The sequence below is a fragment of the Accipiter gentilis genome, chromosome 4 (genome assembly GCF_929443795.1).
Source record: "Accipiter gentilis chromosome 4, bAccGen1.1, whole genome shotgun sequence".
Classification (NCBI taxonomy): domain Eukaryota; kingdom Metazoa; phylum Chordata; class Aves; order Accipitriformes; family Accipitridae; genus Astur; species Astur gentilis.
Window position 1 is genome coordinate 40,135,348 of NC_064883.1, and position 23,970 is coordinate 40,159,317.

Below are 23,970 nucleotides of genomic sequence, written 5' to 3' on the forward strand. Positions count from 1 at the left end.
TAAAAAAAATCTAATAAAACCCTGTGACAGATCACTTCACTCACTGAGAGAAACTTGGAACAGTGGGGCTGAAATCAGCAATGTGAAACTGGAGGAGTCACAGAACAGAGAGGTTGCAAATAATCCAACGGGCAGTTCATCATTTGCTTTGCCACATGCAGCTTCAACATCTACCTTAAGTCTTAATTATAATATTATTATTGTTGTTGTTGTTATTTTTAATCCTTTTTGAAGTCTACTTACGAATTTGAGATGGTCTTTAGCTGGTAAACCTTTTGGGTTTTGAGCATCACTACACAAAGGAGTAGATAAGACAGAACTAGAAAACAGGACCTTTCTATTTTATTTCTTGGAGTGTTTCTTCTGTTTAATGACTTTTCATATAGTCAGTTTGTCACGTTTGGAGTGAAGGTATTTAAGAGTCTAGAGGTTAATTAGAAAAACAACAGCTGACTTTACTGAAGGAGTTTAATTCAACTATATGAACAGAGACAAACTGTTTTCAACCTAGAAGATCTGTTTGGAGCTGGTTTGTGCTGGAATGTCACCCACACAAATCTTGCGAGGGAACATTAAGTGACAATATGCTCAAAATTATGAAGCTTATGTTGGAGCAAAATCTCTGCGGCTGAAAAAAAAACGCTTAAAGGAGGAAACATTTACATTTCGGTTTCTAATTTAGCTATTACTCAATTAAATATAAAAGTTTGATGTATTTTTTGCAAACACCTTCACACAACCTAAATTTCTTGTCGCCACGTTAGTTTTCTTCATGCTTTGCCCTCTTGTTTAAGCGCTTACCTCAGGCCTTGTTCCAGGATAGGGTGTTAAGTCTTTAGACTGTCTCTGTATTGTAGACCAACTGGCAATTTAAAGTTAGGACTTTGCTTCTTAAAAAGAAATTAAATATTTCTACAAACAGTAGGCTTGGTTCTCCACAGTTCTGGGGCACGTGGGCTAGGTCTTCCTTCCCCAGACCCAGCCCAGTTTCCTTCTGTTGGCTGAAATTAGCATGATGAACACATGAATGAGCAAATACCCCCCCCCCAAAATAATAAAAAATCATTTTGTTCAGGGCTGCAACTCCACTTAAAATACCTTCCTCTCTTGCACTGTCATTTCCTCTCCCCACAATGAAAGTCTTAAACATGTGCAATGGAAAACACAGCATCTCAGTCTGGAAGATGCTCAAAATCAAGATTGGGAAAGAGGAATTTTCTCCACAATACATATTTCATAAAGACGGAGATGCATACCCCTGGAGTCTGATCTTTCTGCTATTGGAAAAGTCATTGCTCTTGCTGCTGAATTGCTACATGAACAGTGCCTGTGGCTCGAGGGGCACCCTCAGGCTCCCCACATGCCAAACAAAGGAAGACTAATTTTCTGCCTGTAGAAACAGGAGTACTGGGGCATAGTCCCTGGATACTGTGAGCTACTTACAGCTATACTGCATTAAGGAGGATTCTGCATTAAGGACGTTTCTGCTATTTAGGAAGGAAGAGTAAGGAGCGGGTAGGATCCTGTACTCTTGGATCACACGCTGCCACTCAGAAGCACTGCAGAGAAATACGAAAGAATGCGATGCTGACTGCTGAAGTGCAGAGGGCAGTGGTTTAGATAGATAAAGATCTACATAAGGCTGGTTTGGGGTCAAAGTTTGAAGTGTGCATCATTGCCAAAATCTACCTTTTGATCTGCAAAGAAGAGAAATGATAGTACTCACAAATAAATGAAAAAAGCACAATGTGAGTCTTTATTAAGGCAGAGTGCTGTCGAAGTAAGTATCCATTTTCTAACTGTGTAATGCCAGCCACACTGTATGAAGCAAATGAATGCAAAGGTAACGTATGAGAGGTGGTTACGGCAATCTGCCTATCAAGGCAACCAGGGTATTTGATTTACATGTTTCTGTTTCCTACTAAATATGTCAAGCAATTAACTATCCTTTTTTTTTACTGCTCAGATGAATTCAATGTTTTTAACCTCTCTCTCTTGAATCTTTGTTGCTTGATCTCCATTGAACTGTGATACTTCATCTTGCATTAGATTGTAATACCAAAACTGTGTTCACCCATGCAGTAGGAGAGCTCCCATAGGACCCTACTGAGATAGACGCAGTGGTAAGTGATGAGGTAGGAGTGGGTTTCAGTCAACTGGCATTTATGTGTGCTGTATATATCATGTCTCCAAATTCAAGCAGCAATCACTTTTTAAAAATTAGTGCAATGGCTTTAATTACAGGAGAACAGCAACAAAGAACCTATAATTAAAAAAAAATAAAATCGTGTGGTTGATGCAGTGAGTAGCGTCTTTGTCATAAGTCACAGTGAGTCCACTCTACTCTAGGGTTATGTTCAATCATCAGTCAGCTTCAAGGGCAATCGCTTCTAATTAACAAGTCTTTTGAACTCTTCCAGGGAACGTGGCCCAGACCTCTGAGGTGCTATAACAATAGTCAGACACGTAGCTCTTAAGGTTGTCTGTCCCTTATGTTGACTTCTTCAAAAATGCAAAATTCCATCAATAAAATTAAACCAATAGTATTATAGTTGCATTTTTGTGCCATGTGTCCCCCTCCCCAGCCATCCAAGTCTTTCTCACTAGAGAACCCCCTTCCATGCCCTTGATAATTTTGCATGTGTATCCATACACAGAGAAGAAGACAGGCTACTATGGCTGTGCAAAGAGACCATCTCCCTCCTGTACTTTAATGAGTACTATTAGGGCTTGACACTAAAAGTACTGGTTTGAGTTGGGTTAAGTCCAGCTGACCTTGGGGAGGCAGGTGGCATCCATCTAAAACCTCGAGCTAAAGTCAGGTGGCAACAACAGGGTGTTTTGATCAGACGGAGCAGTGTATTTTGGGCTGGAAGAAGGTTGAAAGAGTAAACAAAGCCACCGCCTTATGTCTGAGGTTAGATTTTTCTGATTTGTGATGTATTCAGGACCAAGCTAGGAGAAACTCTTTTTATACCGACAGATGCGATACAGACAAACACGGTTTCTTTGAAGAAACAAAGAACTCCACCACCCGTTTCTCCTCCAAACTGTAAGAACGTGCAGTATCACCGATATCCTGGCTAAACCCAGTGGGATGATATCACTACTGCTCTTTGATATGCAGATACGGGGAGCTGCTATTCTTATCGTACTGGTTTTGCATTTAGCCTGTGGAAAACACAAACAGGTTCTCCGTGTTCTCCCTGTGCTCGCCCCTCTCGTTGCACAACCCCAGCGGACGGGCTGATGGGCCGCGGTCCCGCTGCCGGCCATGGATGCACGTGGGACTCGCTGCCCTGGAGCATCGCGTGCCACGCGAGCCTGGTTCATTCAAGGCACGCTACGTAAGATATTCCAGGCTCCTTGTAATCCGGGCCGTAATTGATAGCTGGCTTTTGCAAAGAGCAATTTCGCAGGCGTCAAGAGTTTAATTGCAGGCGAGCATCCCTTGAGTCACGTCGACCCAGCCACCCGCCCCCCATTTCAAAAAAACCCAAAACCCAAACCACCAACCTATAAAAAGACAGGCCCTTTAAAAACAAACAAACACCCGCCTCCCTACAGTGACCGGTCTTTCGGGAATCCCAGGCGGCTCTGGGACGAGGAGGGACTCGAACCCGCGAACCATGAGCACCTGGACTCCACCCCGCCCTCCCGGGGGGGGGGGGGGCTGAACCACGCATGCGCAGAGCCGCTGCGGGGCTGCTCGCGGGGGTAACGGCAACGCGCTTGCGCAGTAACTGCTGCCGGCCTGGAGCGGGAGCCGCGGCCCCCTCCCCCAGCCGCACCATGGCTGACGCGTTCCGGAGGGCGGAGTCGGGCACTCAGGTGAGGCGCTCCGCTCCCGGCCCCGGACTCCCCTCAGCCGCGGGGCGCCGGGGAGGGTGAGGCGAGGCCGCAGCCCGGGGAAGGGGGAAGCGCCGGGCGCTCCCCTCCGCCCGCCCCGTGGGGAGCGCCCGGCGCCCGCGGAGCCTCCCGGAGGGACGTTGTGTGAGAGGAAGGAGAGGGGGGGAGAGCCGCGCCGCAGAGCCGCGCCCTCCCGCCTCCGCCGCCCTTCCCCCTCCCGTTTGCTTCCTCCTCCTCCTCCTCTGTGTGAGGGCGGGGAGCGGGGCCCAGCGCTGTGGGAAGGCACCCCCACGCCCGAGGTTTCGCCTCACGCTGAGGGGAGCTGCGGGGGCGGAGGGCGGGAAGCACCGCCGGGGGGGGTGTTGGTTCGCCCTGAAACACTGCGGTGTTGCTGGAGGGTTTTGTCAGCGGGTGGCTGGCTGAGGGAGCCGGCTTCGGCTGGGATAAGGGTAGCGTGGGTCTGTGTCCTGCCTTTGTGTCCCCGGCTGCGGCTCTGGGACTCGGGTTGAATGCCTGCCATGGGGCTTCCTTGCAGCGCGGGGGGTGGGGTGGGGGTGGTATTCAGGTGTTGGCAGTAATTCCTTTATCAGTGTTTTCTTCGCTACGTTGGAGTGGATGCGGTAGGGAAGAAGGAGCTGTGAGGAAGGGATGGTTTAAATAAACAGCATGGAAGGTGCAGTTGCTTTCCTGTTCTTCGCAGAAAAAGGGGTTTGAGTTTGGGGGTTTTGTTGGTTGGTCTTTTTTTTTTTCCCTTGCTGGGTGGTTTATTTGTTAGTGACTTGTCCTTGCAGTCAGCAAGTTAATTACTTGGGAGGTTTGTATGTTACTGTATGAGAATATGCCGAGTAGTGCACATAAAAGCATAGATATGTGTGATAATATTTATTTCTTTTTAAAGCTCGGTGGTTTTTTCAGTGGGGCTTGAGTTCTTAAGCCCTTTTGACACTTAAGAAAAAATAGTAACAGCTGTCCACTGTCGGCAAATATATACATATTAAGGACATGAGTTGTGCTCTGTGTCCAAGTGAGTAAATGCCTTTATTTGTCCACATGAGCAGTGCACGTCAGGGAATGCACATGGCAGCAACTGCCCATGATGGAAGGGATAATCAAACCTGAATGAGGGACGAATTGATAACTGATGGGTTAAAAAAGGTTCATGTATGAGTACATCATCCAGAAAAAATTGTAAAAGCCCTTGAAACAGAAAATACTTAATTTAAAACAATGCTTCCTCAAATAGCCTCGTGCATAAGATCAGGTTTTACTGAGAGTTATACTGAGACCGCAGTCTTGTACTCTAATTATTGAATATAATTAATACAACAAATTAGAGCTTCTCACTAAACACCTCTGGTATATCACAATAAAATAAATGATAAATTGCTTGCATATGTCTTCATGCCCAAAGTTTACAAAAGCTCAGTCAGAGCGGTTATAGTGGTTGAAAATTAAATTTTGTCTCATACTCGAGATAGGTTTGTATGTGTAAATAGCCTGTAGGTTAGCTCACAGCCTCTAACAGAGCTTTATTTAATTTGAATTTCTTTAACATTTTAATGAAGTAATATCTCATTCCTGACAAGACGTACATGTATGCTTACATTTATGCATAGCTTTACTGAAACCAATATAGTATAAGCATATAATGTATTAGTCAGTGGGACTGTCCATATGCATATTTCTTTATTAAAAAGATGAAATTGATAAATTATAAGACATAGTTGAAATATTTGAGTCCCATCAGCCTTGTCATTAATGAAATTGAACCCAACTGTTGCCTGACTTGCTGTATAGCTTGTTTTCTACATGTAACTGCACATATGTGCAGTTTCTTGCTAGCATAATGACACTTGTGAAGAACACCTAAGAGCAAAGACCTACCACTAGCAGGTTGCTAAAAGGTGGTATTTTGTGTAAAAGAAGATAAAAAGAGCATTATGAAAGAAGAAACTAGCATTTACAGTTAAATTATAGAATCTGAAGTCTCCAATATGTGATTTGAAATTGTGGGGGTTTATTTCTTTCCAAGCTCTTCACCCTCAAAAGGCTCTTTTCAGTGGTGCTGTGCTGCTGTCTTTTGTACACTGTCCATGACAAAGCCTGGGACGCCTGATGTCCACCATCCAGATCACCCTTTACATGCTGTAGATTCCCTGGCTCCCCCCCCCCCCCCCCCCCCCTTGCCCCTGCCACCCCATTTTACAAAAGAAAATGTTACAAGGCAAAATGGAAATGCTTCCCCTGGAAGAGGGCCAAGGTGGCTTTTGCCCATTTGGAAAAACCCGTGTTGTCCCTGTCTTTCATATTGGCAGAGGTGAGGGATGCCTGTCTGGTGTCTCATCTCAGCTTTGCTTCTGTCACTTCTGCTGTAGTGTGGACAAACCTTTGTTAGATATGAGGGAAAATTGTTAGCTGTTTCTGCCAGGAACCCCGTTGCTCCCAGCGTGACACTAATGAGGCAAGTGCCTTTGGAGATTCTGCTTCAGAACTCGGAAGTAAATACAAGTTTGATAAAAACACAGGTGTGCTATCATCAGCAAATTACCATAAATTACCTACATGAACAGTGCTCAGAGTAAGCACCTGTAGTTATTTAAAATGAATATATAAACTTGTCATTTAAATAACCGCAGAATCATATTTAAACGATAGCGATCAATCCACTGTGTATTTCCAAAGCTGTAGCAGTAAGCTTAAAGAGGTGATAGTCTAAGAAGAGACAGGAGCTCATCCTTTCCAGAAGAAATAAACGGTAGAGGATGTATTCATTAGTGTACAAATAAATTTGAGAACAGGAAGCTGCAGAAATGTGTTTAGACCAGCAGTAGTTGTGAGTCCTGGCCCCAGCAGTGCCTATAATCAAGCTCCCGTGATCACTGAGTGCCAGAGCGGTGCTTCCTTTGCTAAGAAATGAAAAGCATCAGAAAGCAGCAGCCTGTGGTGGTTTTCCTGTTTCTCTTGACTTCCACTGCTGGACAAGGGGGTGAAAGATCCCTGGCCTTTCTCCACAGCGGGTGCAGCCTCTCCTCTCCTCGTCAGGGGCCAGGGCCAGGTGTAGGCAGCCCCTTGCACGGGAGGGCTGCATGTGTAGGGTCTGCGATGGCCCTCTTTGTAGTTGCAAGCTCCTCATTTATGTGCCCAGAGATATGCTCCTATATTCTTGTGTACATTATGTCCATCTGGATTTTTGCTTTGTCCAGTTTACAGAACCCTACTGATACCCAAAATATTCAAGAGTTCCCTGTGTGAGTGTTTTCTGCACTGCGCAAATGTGTGAAACATAATGGGAGGATCTGCAGATCCAGAGCAAGGTCAATTCACGTGTTTTTATGGTCCTTCAGTGGACGTGTCGGAAAACTCTCCTGAATACATGTGAACAGGCAAACAAAGGCAAACATATTGACATTTTGTTAATGGAAGGCAATGTTAAAATGTCAATGAAAATGTCACGCTTAGATTCCCATCGTGACCACTTGAAGTAAATTCAGGGCTATTTAATGGAGTTTTATTCTACTATTAAAGGCAAACACACGCACACAACTGTTTAAACAACTTTTAAGAAAATTCAGAGCAAATGTTGCTCATTGATGTGGCAGGGAGGAAAGGCAAGATAAGGCAGTATATGTTTAAAGGTGTGTGCTTGCTGCTCGTTTGGTGACTGGCTTTACGGAGGATGGGATAAAACTATTCATGTATGTATCGGTATTCATACTGATTTGGTTTTTTTAACTCTTTAAAAGACAGCTGGGTGTCTTGGAGAATGAAATATTTGGCACGAGGGTACGTGTTCTGGCAATGCTCTGAGCACCTTGATAGTGTCCTTTCCCATGTATGTTAATACACATAGCGAATAACAGTTCCAACACTGGGTGAAATGTTCATTCTTGGTTTACAAACGTGTGCCAGAACTACAAATAACACAAGTTATGTGAATACCTGTCTACTTGCTATGCAAATACCTGTCAATTTAAGAAATTGTCCATGAACTTTGGACTAATTTGTTTTACAATGGAGTTGCTTTACAAAGGGCTTTGGAGGAACTTGCTTTACAAATTCGAGCTTGCTTTAGAAAGGTTTTTGCAGAGCCACTGGTGGCTAATTAGTTTTTGATCATTCTTAATCCATAGTCTGTTTGAACAAGTAACTATGATATAATGGGATTGTAGTCCAGAAGAGTCCTATATAACTTTTCAGATGAAATGTACATGTTTTTACTTATAAATGCTCAGAGGAACTGACTAAGGAGACTAATGATGGGTAATGTTTCACCTCTCAACCAGTAGTTTGTTGTGGCAGTGATGGTTATTACAAATTATCTTCTTTCCCTTTGTTCTGTCAGTGTTCTGGCAGCACTGCTGTATACCAGAGGCGATCACTCTTGCTAGTCTACCTATGCAGTTTTTTCTTTTATTTTTTTAAGCTTTATTTCCCCTAATGTATGTCTATTCTTTACTGCCATTGAATCTGTGTGCTAATTGTAAGGATGGAACCTTCTGTTGCTGTAGTCCAGAGTATAGGTTTCCATATGTATTTATGAAAACATTTTAAAGATCACACTAATCTTTTCATAGGGCTGTCATGGAAAACTCTCAGTTCTCAGAATCCTTTAAATTTGATTCCCAAGTGCCATTATTTTGAGTTAACAGCATGTCTCTTCTGTATTTTCCTTAAAAGCTACTTGCACGACTTGAGGGCAGAAGTTCTCTGAAGAATCTTGAACCTTATCTGTTTGCTGAGGAAGCATCTCCTGTTCATGGTAAAAATGTATCTTTATCCCATTTATGGAAAAATGCTGATGTAAAAGTATTTTCAGAACAATATTACAGAGATAAGCATACAAGTATATCTTTTTGCCCTGGATTCAGAATTGTAATTGTTGATATAGTTTTATGTGAACTAGATAAAGTGAAATAATGCAAAGTCACCATTCCAAACGTTATTAAATGGACTTTGAAATCTACATTATGGGTATCAAAACACAGATGTAGGTGAGTAAATACCAAGCACGTTGGTCTGTTTCTAGTAGTTTTACAGAAATTTGTTCTGGATTCTGTCATTTAACCTTTTTTTTTTAAGGAGTGGTCTAAAAAACCACCACAAAGTCATAACTGCAGAAATTTGCAAAAAACTTGAGATTCAATAAATAGCAAAGAGTTCAGTGATATGGAATGGTCTGGATCAGTTAGGAAAAGGGGCATGAGCAAACAGTGTTTTTTCAATAAAGGCAAGTCATCGAGCCACTCAGTCTTGGCCTGAAAAATCCTGATTATGCTTAGATGGAACTTTGGAAACAATTCCATCATCAACATAGGTACTAATGAGCTGAATGAGTTTGCGGACAATGTTAGGATCAAAATGGCTTATATAGACCCTCAGTGAAAAAATGAGACTATCCAATTGGAGAAATTGGGCTACGTCCCAATGACACTGGTACAACAAGTTTAAGGTAGATTCTTCTACCAAGAAGTTTTAAGATCAAGACTGGATGTTTTAATGAAGGAAATTACTGAGCTAAACAGAAATTAGCACACTTAGTAATTCCTTGATGATTCAGGAAGTCAGACTGGTTTTCCAGATTGTTTGAAATTTCATGGGTTTCACAATGGAGGAGACTACTCTGATTACACAAAACTAGAAATATGTAGTAAAAAAGGTATATGAATGACAAACTGTAAGGATCATGCTGTGAGGTCCTACAGTTGTTGAATGTATGTATGAATGAATAGATTTCATATGAAAAGAATGTGGCTGCAGTGGTTATCAACATACTTGCCTGCAATTTGAATTCCCACAAATTATAGACATTTCAGAAGAAATAGCAGAAAAAGCAATAAAAAGAATTGGGATAATTGGATGAGAGATGATGCTTTGTCTACAAATGCAGTCACTATGAGACTATTCGTGTATTATTTTGCAGCACTTCAGAATACATTAGGGGTTTAGCAATATATGATTCCTGCCCCTGAAAGTTTCAAATACGATATAACAAAAGATAAAGGGCAGAGAAATACAGGTAAGCCAGTGCAAACAGAGTAGAGAAGATTATTTAAATACTCTCAATTCTGAACTGCTTTGTTACCCACAAGAAGAATTAAGAACCAGTAGTGAAATTGGTATACGCTTCACAAAGCTCCTGAATTCTTATTTAAGAGATGAGATATTTTTGTTTTGAAAAAATGCAGTAATAGACAATGCTTATCTTTTGGGCTGTTTTTTTTAATGAACTTTACATGCAAGAAACAAATGTTTGAGACTAAACTGGCCATGTTCTGGTAGAACAGACTATACGAAGCCTTCCTTGGGGGGTCAGTAATTGCCCTTGCTGTCCCATTCCACAGTGTTACATAATTCCATCCATTATCAGCTTTGATCTTAAAGCTATGTAGGTTGTTCATGTCTGTCTAAAGACTGTTCCAGTTCTAAGATGGCTGGAAACCTTCTAAATTCACCCCTGGTTTTTCTGTGCCAGCACAGTCATTGAGCTTCTGAAGCACTTCTATTTTTCTTCTGCTTTTAACAGGTGGCATCAGTTGTGATCCATCTTGGTCATGCTTTTTCGCTGACATTAATGAAGCTGCCTAACATATTAGCACAGAACTTTAGCTATATATACATAAATGGACTTCACCTTTTATTACATTTTTGCTTTGTCTTTTAATACCACAGTATTTATGTGAGTCCATGTGTTATTTTGATGTGTTCTCATTATTCAGTCTTAAATCCCTGTTGAAGACCTACCTCTCCATTTGTCATGAACTTGACTTTTAGTAGGTCACTGTGGAATACTGTAATACATTGTCCGTGAAGTCCGTACTGAACAGCTCTTAATCTAAAATGCTATGATTAAAGCAATGCAAAGACCTAAGTTATTCTTTTTCCTGATGGTATTTGAAACAATCATATATACAGAGTTTCAATAAAGTATCCAAAGCTTATGTTGTAGTTAAGTGTTCATAACATGTATGTCAGAGTACTATAAAATAGGAACAGCTAACATAGGTACTGCTGTGATATTCTAGTCACTCTTTCTAATTATGATGATATTTAAGAATACATAAGCATATTAATTACATACCATTTAAGCTCTTCTGGAATGGAGCAAAAGTGACACGAGCTTTAAATAATCTTCCACTATTGCCAGTCATATTTCTCCTATGCCACAGGTATGAAGGTTTGGGTGTCAGTATAAAGCTCTGATGTTCAGCAATAGTATGACACCCAACATTAACTTGGAATAAATATTAGGCCTTTCTACTTCACTTATAAATGGTACAAATATTAGTGACAGCTTCTGCACAGTACTGTAAATTACTAGTCCAGTAACTTCAAGGTATCTGATGATGTGAAACCTGCAGAGTTATTGCTGAGTATTCTAATAGCCTGTTTGTAACTGCTGTGTAGGAAAATAGTTTAACCAACATTTGCTAGTGTAGTGATTACAGACAAAACTTTAGGCTCTTCTCATTCAAAAGATACAACTGAATTGATGACCAGGACTGAGGACAATGTTTCAGTTAAAAATATATTAGTGTTACATAAATATTTATGTTTATGCAACATCATTTAGTTTATCCTGTATGTTATTGCATAGCAGTGGACTATTGTACTCTTTGGTCTGCCCATAGTGGGCCAGTTCAAGCTACCGTGAGCCAAGCAATGTCTTGGGTGACTCCTTGAAATGTACTTCTTGAATTTGTCAGTGCTGAATTTCATATGAAATCATTCTGCTCATCCACCTTGATCTGTTAAATCTTCACAATCTTAAGTCTTTATTAACCCAATTAGTTTGTTTTCTACACATTTTGCCAAGCTAATGAAACATTCATCTCCTGATATGTTTAACACTGGGCAACACCAATTCTAACAGGATACCTTCCCATTAACTTTCTTCCATGTTAAAGTGTCTGTTCCTACTCTGCCTCTCAGACTGTTTTCATCCTGTGACAGTATCTTTTTACTAGTCCTTTCAAAGTTATTTTAACATTAATGGATGATGCTAGTACTGATCACTAAGTTTCTTCCATGAGTTATTGTGTCAAAGGCTTCTTGAAAACATGGCTGGCCACACTTCCTCCTCTGCTGTGTCATGGCTTGTCCTCTCTGATCCAGAAGGATGAATTTCCCCTCTTATCTTACTCTAACAGCCTGGTTGCTAATTTAATGAAACCCTACATTTATAGATGTTGCTATAAACGGCTTTTGTTTTGCACCCATTCTTCTTGTGGGCAGCCTCTTTGATAATCATGAAGGCACAGGAATCCCCAGCTCTCTTGAGGTTTTTTTACAGTCCAAGCTGTTATTCTTTTCAGAGTAACTTAAGTATTTTGGTCAAACTACAACCCAGATGTATATCTTGTTTAGTAGTGTTGAACAAGCTTGGAAGGGTCCTTAGTTGTCTTGCTGTTAAAATTTATAAGCCACCACCAGAAAAACTCCCTAGAATTATTTTTTTCAGTCAACTTAGAATTTTTACTTAAAGTTGTTAGTTCTGCCAATAAAAGCTCATCCAATGTTATTCTGTAACACAGGCATCCTGATAGAACATCTTCAAATGGATAAAGTCAAGCACTTATTTCATAGAATAACTTTTTTTGAATCATTACCAAACAGCAGCTCAGGTTTGCCCACTGCTGCTTCTGAGTGACCATACAGAGTTGCTGGTTTTAGTTAAACAAGTCATATTTTGCTGTAAAGGTAGGTGAAGCAATCTGTATTGTATATTGGCCCAATTCATCTACTGGTTTGGATTCAGAAATGCCAGTCTGGGTGGCAGAATTCTTGTGCCGAAGCCCATGGCAGACAGAAGATCCACTTTGTTTCTTAAGAAGAGGTACCTTATGCAATTGTTCTAAAATATTTCAGTAGATGAAATATGAGGGAATGACCTACCCAGCATGCTTAGGAGGAGTTCTTCCAAGCTGGTATCTTATCCTAACAGGGTGCGGTTCTGTCACTAGCACAGTCTATGTGACAGCAGAACAGATGCTGGCTGCACGTGGTAGGGTTGCACATTGTGACCTCTGAACAGGAAGAGAAAATGAAGATTTATGTCATAGGAAGTGTAGTCATCTTTCATCTCAAAAGTGGGGAGAGCCATTCAGAACAGATAAGTAAGGGTTTGGGAGGCAATCAAGCTCTTTAATAAATTTCAAAGTATCAGAAATTCATAAAAATGGAATTGCAGTTGTGGAGCAGCAGGAATTTTATTATGGCAAGGCAGGCAATCTGAGTGTCACTGAAATGGATAGAATTGTCGCATCAGGTGTAAATTGCTTTCAGCGCTTGCAATGGGTGAAGTAAGAGCTTAGTTCTTCCCCACCACCCTCCACCCCTCATCCCAAGATGCATCTTGACATTATACGCACTTATGAACAAGGACATCCTCTGGAAGTTGAGTAATGACTTGAAAAACCCTGTTAACTCAGGCAGGCACAAACATGTTTAAGTAAAGTTGCAATTCATTCTCTACTCTTGCAGCCCCCCTATGAAAAGGTGTTATGCCATGTGCACTTGCCAAGGCCATAGAAATCTCTCACCTTCCTGCAGTTATAGTTGTGAGATTCTCCTTGCTGCATGTCTTTACCCTTCTGCCTAAAATCCAAAATGTCATAAATAAATAATCCAGTTTCTGAAATCAGAAATTTATAAAGAACATCTAATAAATTAACTTTTTTTAGAGTCTTGCTCTGATAGAAGACATCAGAAACTTGGGAAAAGACTTCAGAGTATCTTGCATTCACATCCAACAAAAGACCTGGCTTTCTAGTAAAGCATAATGCTTTTTTTAATTAACATTTTAAATTTATGTGATATGTATTTTATTGACCCACATGGATCAGGCAGTTAGGCTGAGTCCATTCATGGACAGAGATCCTTTGCTTCAGACAGTAGAGATGTTGCTTGGAGTTGAAGGAATCTGTGAGTCCCCCTTGTCAAAAGAAGCAGTTTCATATAATGATGACCACAGAAGAATGTAAGTGCTAAATAAATATACTGGCGTTCTCTTTACCAGTCACAGGTTCCTGTTGGTATCCTGTGACACATGCAGATACTGAACAAGCATATAGCACATATGAAATGCTGAAGGACAGTCTGTGCTATAAAAATATATGTGCCAACATGATTTGGACCTCTTAACGTATCAACTTTTTTTTGAGTTTGCTTGCCCTCTACTTTTTTATTTATTTCTTAATTTTGTGTGCATAGTGTAAATAGATGGTTTCTTAGCCACTTCTGAGTAGCAGCTTCCTTTTAAGCCTTCATCTGCCTGTAATGATATAGATGAAATCCAGTTGCCAACCTTTTGTTGGTATTGGTGTCCTGGATGCTATTGGCAGGGGTTTTTTTCAACCTTTGTTCCCAGTTGATTTTCTTCAATTGAGGCCTTTCTTGAAAACTGAAATTTCTCTTGGTAGATGCTAACCAGGATTTGAACAATTTTATGAATATCAAACTTTCTAAAATGCATTTGCCGGTTAGTGGAATAGCGAGTATTGGTTCAGTAACTACTGAAAACTGACTCTGAGCTAGAAATGCTGTTACCTGACAACTTGCTGCTTTGTTTTTGAACAGGGGATGTCATTGAATTCCATGGTCCAGAAGGAACAGGAAAAACAGAAATGCTTTATCACTTAATAGCCCGCTGCATCATTCCAAAATCAAGTGGAGGACTGGAAGTAGAAGTCATGTTCATTGATACAGACTACCATTTCGATATGCTTCGTCTAGTTACCATTCTTGAGAACAGATTGGCACAAAGGACAGAAGAAATGATAAAGCAGTGCCTGGGAAGGCTTTTTCTTGTGAACTGCAATACTAGCACTCAGTTACTCCTCACTCTGTACTCTTTAGAAAACATGTTTTGCACTCACCCCTCTCTCTGCCTTTTGATTTTAGATAGCATATCAGCTTTTTATTGGATAGACAGAAGCAATGGAGGGGAGAGTCTTAACTTGCAGGAGATGAATCTGAAGAAATGTGCTAACTTTCTTGAAAAGCTTGTGAGAGAGCATCACTTAGCCCTCTTTGCAACAACACAGACACTTATGCAGAAATCTACAAACTCTGCAGAGAGCTTTTTTCCTTTAAAATTTCAGCATGAAACCGATACAGACTACAGACCTTATCTTTGTAAATCATGGCAACAAATGGTAACCCACAGGATATTTTTCTCTAAGCAATGTAATTCTGGCAACAGCAAAGGTTTTACAGTCATTTCTTGCCACCTCAAAAGAAACCATATAGTAAAATGTTCATTTAGTGTTGCAGAATGTGGAGTTCAGTTTTAACTTCAGTTTGTTTTTTTAAATGTGTAACAAATCCTGGTGCTTAAGGCCTGATTAGGTCTAAGTCGGTTTTAGTACCTTTTAAACTAGTTGGTTGTTGCTGGGTGATTAAGAATTTTTGTCACCGTTTTCTTAAAATTTAGTGAAGGGCAGGAAATGGTAACATTTTTGAATTACTGTAGACGTTCAGTCCAAACTAGTGAGGAATGTTGAAATTACTTGTTTGTGCTTAATGCATAAAGAGATTAAATCAAGAAAATTATAACCAAAGACATTTTAAACTCCTAGCATCCTTCAGTAATCTAACCTCTGCGATATGCAGCCAAATGCACTGACTTCATCTCTGGGTCTTACTGCTTGACACTGCTCCTCTTCCAAGTTACAGAAATAGGAGCCTAGTTGTCCCTGGGGAAGACTGCAAAAAGGCGAGTGTTCGCTCTTTATAAATACTGGTCTTGGTTTATTCCCAGTAGCCTAGGGCATATGAAATGCATTCACGACTTTGCCTGAAGAGGATTCATTTTCACAGCCTGTTAAATAGCGGTAATCCTGACCATGCTTCTCCAAGCTTGCAGCCTCTCTGTTTACGTTAGCATGTGCTTGGAGAAGCAAGGATTGTAGGTGTTTTGACCCTTACAAACATCTGGATTTGAAGAATCTAGAGCTATCATAGAAATGGAGGCCTGATTCCTGTAACTGAAGGAAAACAAGACCCAGTTCTGGGTACCTGTGAGTTTGTGCTGCGTGCAGCAAACAGTTTAGTCTTTGAAAATAATGAAGTGTGGGTTATGGGTTGGTTTGGGTGTGGGGGGTTGTTTTCTGTTGGGTTTTTTTAGATGTATGCACAGACATACTTTTTTTTTCTCTGCCCTCCCTCATTATTCCCTCCCACTTCTTTCCCTTCCCCCACTCTCTCCAAGAAATCCAGGAATGCCATGCCTCTGGTCTTTACCAATATGTATTTGCCACATGTAGAACATTTGTGTGCAGGATTTGGCATGCAACATGTTGCAATTCTGGCAAAGAAGATTCAGAACTTATGGGAAATGCCCTACAGTTCTGGCAAAGAGTACCATATTATTTATTAACCTAGAGTGCCCTTTGAAAGCTTCAAAGTACTTTACAAGAAAGAAAATTGCACACAGTACATTATTTAATACAAAAACTTACATTAGCTTACAAATTTAAATTACTCAAACAAGGGGAAAATATTTCTCACAGCAATATTCGTTCAGTCATGTTGCACAGCACGTTTTATAGTTTAGATTGAACAGATTATTAACAAAAATGCATATTAAGAAGAAGTATCTAGCACAGTATCTTTTTGAGGAAGATGCCTAAAAAACTCTATTGTGAGACACTTACCTTTTAATTTCTTGACTTCTGAAGCCAGCTTTTCAAGCTGAATGTATACCTGGATTGCCAGCTGTGTATAGTTCAGTGTGCATACCCAGACTTGTGTATATAGAGCTAGGAGCGTGTATCTATACTGTTGTTTATAGAATTTGGCATCGCTCTGATTTGGCTGGATTTTTGCAAAGACAATGAGTGTTCTACCTCTAACAGCAGCCAGTACCAAAGGTTTTAGGAGGAGTGTGAGAATAATCAGCTTTCACTGGCATGGCCTCCCAGCCTTCCCCAGCATGGGGCTTAGGGAGCTCCTGACCAGAGCCTGCGGTCAGACCATCCTCCATGAATTTTTATCCTCCATCCATTTTTAACTTACCCTCTTGAGTTCCACCATGTCTTTTCACAATGAGTTCAGTTTCATTATCCTTTCTGTGGGAAAACTTCCTTTTTTTCCCCCCCTCTCATGTTAAACTTTCCATCTAATCACTTCTTCATGCCATCAGTTCTTTTACTGTGACACATGAGTGAACTTTGCCTTTTCAACATCCCCGCAGAGGTGATGATTTTATAGACTGTCATTTCATTTGTGCTTTCTCTTCCATCAACACCAATATTTATTTTATTTCAGAACTTGTGTAAGTACACAAATACATGAAATACATACAACTTAACCATTTGGCCTAGGCTGGACCCAAGTTAGATGGTTTAACATGAGTAGACACTTCCACTGAGAATTATTATAAAGGACATACTTGAATTTTTTGTGAAAAAAATGGAAAGATTCAAGTAGAACTATAGAAATTTTAAATGTCAAAATTATAGGACTACATAGTTTCTACTACAAAAAAACACAATCCCCTTTTCTATTGGAGAATACAGCTCCACCGAAGATTAACTGCTTCATAAAATCATACTTGCTAAAAAATATGTTTGAGAAAAAAACAATGGAAATGTTCCGGCATTCCCATGTGGAAAAAAGCTTTTATATTATTCACAATGTAGTTTATATTTTGCATTGTACTATAAAAGAAATGCCTAAATTGAAATGAAGCCAAAGTTCTAATTGATCAAAAAGAGCACCTCAGGAAATTTTGAAATTTCCCAGTTTTATTTTTACTTTGAATGCAGACAGATTTTTTCAATTCTCTGGTAATTGTAATATTCATGCTCTGCACATTTGTTTCAGATGTATAGCAAGCCTAGCTTTTGGAGATGTTGAGCATCTGCATATCCCTGTAAGTCTGCAGGAGGGATAGGCAGTATGCAATCTGGGAGCGCACTAACCTTATCCTCTGCCAGAATTATGCCGTTTGGAAAAATGAACCTTTAGGATACAAGTGCAGGAAAGATGCAGTGATAAAGAACCTGGGAAACAGCAATTTTGTTTGTACCTTACTGAACTGTTGGTATTAAAGATAGTTTTTACCATTTTTTTTAATGGAGAATTTTCTCCATTAAAACTATGTAGAAATCGTAGTTAGTGGAGAATGCAGTTCTTCTTCATGAGCCAGGAACAGTATATTAAATGCAGCATTATATTTAGTATAGAACATGAAATCCAAATTCTCCTCTTTCACCTAGACCTCAGTTACTGCCCAGTCTCCAGCCCACTGTCTAACTGGGAGTGACCTGTGCTGCTGCAGCTCAGTCTCCCAGGGAGGAAGTGCATTTTAGGTTAGTAGGTCTATGCTGCTGGAAATCAGCCCTGCAAAAAGATAAGTGCCACCGCATGTCATTAAATATGAGGACAGAGTGCATGTATTCCTAAACTCGTAATTCATCCTGGTATTTCTTAGAAATGAAAACCCTTTCATGTCAGTGTCATTGTTCTTCAGCTCAGCGTTGTATTACTAAGGCTTTTGTAGGCATAGGAACTTTTTACATTCCTTAGAATTTTTGTTTGTTGCTTCATATGCAACACTGAATTAAAGTAGCAAGCTTGAAATAAAGAGGAACTAGTTCACCCTTTTTTCCCCATCCTTTTTATAATGAGAGGGGTTTTAGCAAAACCAAATTAAGGTATTGTGCAGGTTTTATATTTATTTTTAAATAAACCAGTATTTCTGTGGACACCTGGAAAGAAAATGTCATTTTTATATTCAGCAAAAAGTTCTTCATATCCCTAAACTTTTTTATAGAGCAAATAAAATACAAATAACAGTGTGCTTGGTTTAAGTTTGTACTTGCACATAAAATTCAAGTTTCCTTTTTCTTACATAACTGATGCCAGCCACTTAATTTTCCATAGAGTTTGGAAATGGCAGAAGATAAAGGTTCTCACGTAGAATCATACTTGCAGTTATATTTTAACTGGAGACTAATGGACAAAGGCAGAAGGCAGTACCATTTTGATGGCTGCTGGATGTAACGCTCGGACCATGTCCTAGAGAGGAACATAACATTTTAGTTATTTTCTGTGGCTGCTCCAATAATTGTCTCTTGAACCTCTTTCTTCAAATGTATTTTTGATATGTGGATATCATACTGAGGCAATGGGCAACGTCATTTTGTGATCAGCAAGCCTTATGCCAAATTTAATGCCCACCTCAGGAGAAAGCCATGGCACGCCACCAAACTTGAGCTTGTGTAGGAAGTTGCAGTGAAGACTTGCCTGCGTAAAAGCTGCAGACAGTTTTAATGTTTCCAACAACTATGCAGCAGCGCAGGACTTGTGCATTTTGTAAAAAAGGGGAAACACTGGAAGGGCTTGGAGGACTTTGGCAGCGGAAAAAACTTTTAGACAGGGAAAGGAGCATCAGTGCAATGCATCTACATGATCTTCTGGATAGAAAACTGTGATGCCCTGCAGCAGTCTCTGAAATAAAAGTCGGGCCATCCCTGTGCCTAAAAGAAGGCAGCAGAATGGCACTGAGCTATGAATAACACATAGTATGACAAAAGGATTCTTGAACTGTTAACTAACGCGTCTAGCATGGTAATGCTTTCAAATATAAAGCTGGCCATAGTTGACCTGCAGGTTCTTCCCACCAACAGATGAAACTGGTGATGGATTCCACTCTGTAGGTGCTGTATAGCTTGCTTACAATGAAGATGTAAAACCCTGCTCCTCTGGACCCAGGAGTAATTAAATGTAAAAACAGACTTCCTGTTTTTATGTTTGGTTTTTCTTTTTCCCCTCCAGCTCTAGACGCCTTCCCAACAGTCAGCACTTAGCTCCAAAAGCACTCACAGCTTTCTATGTCAGGACCATGCTTTACTGGAAGTGGATAGTTTTCTCCTTTGCTAAGAGTTTATGTATACACTCTTTATTACCAGTGCAGACTGGGATACCTGAATATAGAAGACTGAACTCGTGACACATCAGTGAAACTGGTAAATAGCTTTGGAGGCTTCATTCTGTTTGCGATCGGGAGTAATGTCACATTGGATTAGATGATTTTGAAGAAACGTGGCTGTGACTTGCCTTGGGAAAAGTTTGGCAGTCTTCCCTCTGCTTTCCCACACTGCTTTGCATCCTGCCCCAACCAACTGGTCGGTGTACCTGTGTGGGCCTCAGCGCTCAAGGAGAGCAGTGACAAGATGTCACTGCCTTGCCAAATGCTGGTGAACAGCCATGTTCTGGATGGTGGCACTCTCATACTGCAGGACTTGGCACAACCACTATAGTTTTTAATTTAAACAATTTGCCAGGCTTCTTTCTCATACATCTAGTTGGGCCTGTGCTAAAGACCTCCTAGCCCTGTGTCGAGATATGAAGGAGAAGAAATCTCAGGTTTTGAGTATAAGAAGGACAAGATTTTTAGGCCATTGCTACAAAAAGAGGGCAAGCAAGGCCATGAGGTTCCTGGCAGCAGCAGATAGACGTCAAGGCCTCGAAGGTGGCTTGGCAAACATCAAGGAACAGACTCTACGTCTCCCTTACCAACTGTCCATATTGTGAAGGGGTGAATAGGATTTTTGACTTAGAATGTCTGCGTACTCTCATACTTTATCGTACTGCTGAGAGAGAAGACCATGCTACAGTGGGGAGTAAAGTCTCCGATGTGCATCTCAAAAGCTCTGCTCAAACTCCACCACTGACAGTTCTGTCTCCAGCCCAACGCCTCCATGGACTCTCAGCCTCCTCCTCTGTAGTACAAACATCACTGCTGCAGAGATCAGTGAACATCATCACGCTTGCCTTTACTGGACGTGAGTGATACTGTGTGGATTGGTAGATGGTGCTGGGCATTGTCATCTGGGGCAGGTTTGAGCCATGCTTTCCAACTGTAAAAGTCCTCTGCATAGCCAGTGTGATGACACTGGTCAGTGAAAATGCAATAGCAATCCACACCCTTTGAAGGGCCAGAACCTCCAACTGCAAACCCATCCTCCAGACTCAGTCAGTACTTCAGTATGACCACCTCTGAGCCCCCAGCTGACCCTCAGTCTCTTGTGCTGTGTGTTCACCAGGTTCAACGAAGAATCCTTTCTCACAGAAGTGCACAACTTCAAGTATTATCCCACAGCCATGTAACAAATCTATGCTGTATTTGGACCATGCAATGAATGGGTTTAGAAAATCAGTGTACGTTAGTGGAGAGAGCTCGTCACAGTGGGTTAGTTTCTCCTCAGTAAAATCTCAGACAGTTTTAACAACTCTGAAGCTGCTTTTGACTTGCAAAATGCTAGCAGAGTGTTTTTCTGATCTGGTAAAGAATGACTGCAGAAGTAAGTAAACAAGACACCACATGGCACACCACAATTCACAAGGCACAAGTAAGATTAGTCCCAGAGAGACCTACAACTTGCTATGAAACAGCATTAGCAGAACTGAAAAAAAAAATACCATCTTCCCAGGGAATATAAAATGGGATTTTTAGGTACAGAAATTACTCTAGCGTGTCCCCAACATTATAAAGTCAGTTCTCACTGCTTTGCACAGTGGCAGTTGTGCCATTCCAGCTGCACAACATCAGGAGGTGTTAGTCTAGTGAATTCCAGCAGCGTGTCACTTGCTGGGTTTGCCTTAGTTTTCCTCAAAACGCAGCGTGCCTTTACTGTTTTGGTTCATGGATAGGGTCACGCCCTCCAATGAATGTATTGGCTGTAGCAGTGCAAGTATGATGACATTTCCTAACTGGACTTCAGTTAATCTGAAGGCTGATCACATATTGCCTCACTGATGTGAAATGCAGCGCGGTGGAGGAACAACCCAGCTTGTCTTGGGCACCTGAGGCCACCCCTGAAGTGATGGAGGTTTCTTCTACTCCAGGTTCAAAATGCACAGAAGGGCAGCTGGGAAAGAGTCTCCAAGGTAGAGCTATGCCACAAGTGGGAAGAGGCTCTGGGGTATAAAACTGTGAAGAGTATTTTATAAAAATGGTCTGTTGCAAAATTGAATAATGAATAAGAGCTTATTAATTTCTCATCCAGCAAGGCTATCAACTCACACAGCCAAACCATCCAGAAGCTGGGTGTTAACTACTGCCCAGATTGAGCAGAGAAGTGAGAGGGGACAAAGTAGAGAAAAGGGGAGGCTGTTCGGGGAACTCCTCGAGGCTTTGCTAAAGCATGGGAAAAGGAAAGCCATATGGTCATCAAAAGTTGGCAGGGAAAGGGCTCCATTTCACTCAAGAGCCTGTAGAAAAATGGCAAGGAATGGCTTAGCTGGAAACAGCAAACAGACTCTAAAAAGGTCAGGAGTTTGCAGGAGCAGCCAGTGGCCACCATGAAGGGGAAAAGCTGGCTGGAGAGGACACGCCACCAGAGCGGGTGTTCTGCTCCTCTGTACTCTTCTGAGCATGTCCTGGTGGGAACAGCACATTGCCACTCGAAGCTGCTGTCACGGCTCCTTCCAGCTGGAGACAGGTCACGGTTCAATCCCTTCTGGCAAGTGGGAGGCTGGTGGGAGGCCACCCTGTCCCCACAGCTGCTGAGTAGTCTTGCCCCATGGTGGGGAGCTTTCGGTTACAAGGTCATGACTGAACTTGCCCTCATCCTTCATTTTAATGCCTTAACTCTGTGGTTCTGCAGTGAGACTACTGCCACTGTTTGCACTTTGATTACCGTATCTATCATCAGTGGCACTTTTCTGACAATGAAGTCACAGTTTGTGAAATTATACAGGTGCTCGTATTTTCACTCGTCAGAAAAACACGATGCTATTTATGAATACCCTAAGCAAATGATACAGACCAGTTGCATAGGCAATGAGGTTACAGAAGCCAGTAGAGTCAGATATTTGAATAGCCCATGCAGTTAAAGCTCACTGTCTTAAAAATCCACGGAGGCGTTCAAAACATGATTATTCTGCAATCCTATTCACAACAAACCTTGCAGGCTGACGCTACGCAACCCTTCCCATTGATTGATATGGCCTGCACAAGCGCTCTGAGCATATTAAGCCTTAAGTCCCTGGCTGAAGATAATAACTTAAACATCCCTGTCCCTCAGAGCAGATGCACAAAAGTATTTGCTAGCACAGTTGATTTTGTGGAAATGTCCTGCGGGATGCCATAAGCATCCTAACAACTGGCTGAACTTCCTCCTTCGCTCCCACAGGTGTGGTTAAATAAAACAGCAGTCGGTGCTAGCTGGAGGCAGGCAGGGTTCAGCTGCTTGGTGCCTGCCAGAGAGTGCCCATGATCCGCTGCTCGGCCTCCTGAAGGCACTGCTGGCTGCTAAATGCTCAGGAAAGGTTTCGTCTCCCACCACAGCAGGGGAGTAAGTGAGACCCCGCCCTGGACTCGGAAGGTAAATCCTAACGCGCCTGATTTTCATCATGCTCGCTGCAGCAGCAAATCAGCCTTTCTCAGCGATGGGAACGGGAATTTCTGACATTTCTCAGGTCTTTGCTGGTTGCAGATCAACTCACGCTGATGTCAGTAAATCACCCCAGTGACCGACCACCAGCAGCAGAGCCCAAAGGAGAGTTTCACCCGGAGGTGCCTGCTGGGAGGTCCAGCACGGCTCCTGGAGGGACATTCCTCCTGGCATGGTGAGAGCAGGCCCATCTCCTCTCTAGGGCAGAGTGCTCGAATGTGGTAGCAGTGACTCCTAACCACTGTCCCAAGTACAGAAACCACCAAGTAAACCCCTTTCTCTCATACTGCTCAACTTCCTTAGCTCTGCACATGGCTCTGCTCTGGCGGGATCTCGTGCCTGTGTTTTGCGTTGAAGTCACTTTTGTTTTGTAAAGAAACTCAAGTGGTTTTGCTGCTCTGAATGAAGGGCAGAGGTTGTCTCTACCAGTTTTGGTGACATTTTACCCAACCCTAGCAGTATTGGCCATGAACTGAATGTTAACGAGTCAGAGCACCATAACAGAGCATTGAGATTTCAAAACAGGCTTTTCTTTTTGTGTTTGTTTTTTATTGCCACTACTAATATCTCTTCCAGGAAACAAAATTTCCCAATACTTCCTTTTCTGGTAAGTCATATACTGTGTGTGGTATCCTACCCACAGATTTGAGAGGCAAAAGGCAAGAAAGGGACACAGTCTCTGGGTTTATTTTCTGGACTGCGCATTACACAACAATGT

At 41.6% G+C, this 23,970-nt stretch overlaps 1 protein-coding gene across 1 annotated transcript; it reads left to right on the forward strand.

Annotated features, from left to right (window-relative positions):
• The first annotated feature begins 2,776 nt into the window (after positions 1 to 2,776).
• On the forward strand, positions 2,777 to 22,079 carry XRCC2 (X-ray repair cross complementing 2). Its single transcript, XM_049799125.1, has 3 exons — positions 2,777 to 3,831; positions 8,527 to 8,608; positions 14,425 to 22,079. Exons 1-3 carry the CDS (start codon positions 3,685 to 3,687, stop codon positions 15,138 to 15,140), a joined length of 945 nt encoding a protein of 314 aa, XP_049655082.1. The 5' UTR covers positions 2,777 to 3,684; the 3' UTR covers positions 15,141 to 22,079.
• The last annotated feature ends 1,891 nt before the right edge of the window (positions 22,080 to 23,970 follow it).

Coding starts and splice junctions, on each gene's coding strand:
- XRCC2 (XM_049799125.1), top strand. CDS start 3,685: ATGCGCAGAGCCGCTGCGGGGCTGCTCGCGGGGGTAACGGCAACGCGC. Junction 3,832..8,526: donor GGGCGGAGTCGGGCACTCAG/GTGAGGCGCTCC, acceptor TTTCCTTAAAAG/CTACTTGCACGACTTGAGGG. Junction 8,609..14,424: donor GGAAGCATCTCCTGTTCATG/GTAAAAATGTAT, acceptor GTTTTTGAACAG/GGGATGTCATTGAATTCCAT.